Consider the following 420-nt stretch of genomic DNA (forward strand, 5'->3'; position numbering starts at 1 on the left):
TAACCAATCAGGTCTGTCATAGAGAGAGACTAACCAATCAGGTCTGTCATAGAGAGAGACTAACCAATCAGGTCTGTCGTACCTGTAGAAATACGAGCAGCCTCTCACGCTGTTGTGGCAGAAGTGTTCCTGGGTCTTCTCCGAGCCGTAGTCTTCTCCCGGGTCCGACCACAGCAGGTCGCACATCGGCCCGAACGCAGGGGGCTCTTTAAACCGGTCCAGCTGCACACAAACGCAGTTTCAACCAATCACAGACATGAAGCAGATACAACATAATAATAATAGTAATAATAATAATAATAATAGTTTACTTTATTAATCCCGGGGAAAGGGGAAATTACAATTTACACTCTGTTGTTATTACCTATTACACACATGCTTAGGTCCTTTACATGATCTAATGGAGAAGGGGGGGGGGGG

General features: G+C 45.5%; 1 protein-coding gene across 1 annotated transcript in view; it reads right to left on the reverse strand.

Moving 5' to 3' along the window:
* Window positions 1-64: 64 nt before the first annotated feature.
* Window positions 65-420, reverse strand: part of LOC117939849 (serine/threonine-protein phosphatase 2B catalytic subunit alpha isoform-like) — a gene marked incomplete at its 3' end in the record, with an annotated part of 919 nt that continues 563 nt past the window's right edge. Inside the window, exon 2 of the mRNA XM_034865278.1 lies at window positions 65-222. Within this exon, the coding sequence (XP_034721169.1) occupies window positions 65-222 (158 nt within the window). The remainder of the gene's footprint in view (window positions 223-420) is intronic.

The sequence above is a fragment of the Etheostoma cragini genome, unplaced genomic scaffold, assembly GCF_013103735.1.
Source record: "Etheostoma cragini isolate CJK2018 unplaced genomic scaffold, CSU_Ecrag_1.0 ScbMSFa_1283, whole genome shotgun sequence".
Lineage (NCBI taxonomy): Eukaryota > Metazoa > Chordata > Actinopteri > Perciformes > Percidae > Etheostoma > Etheostoma cragini.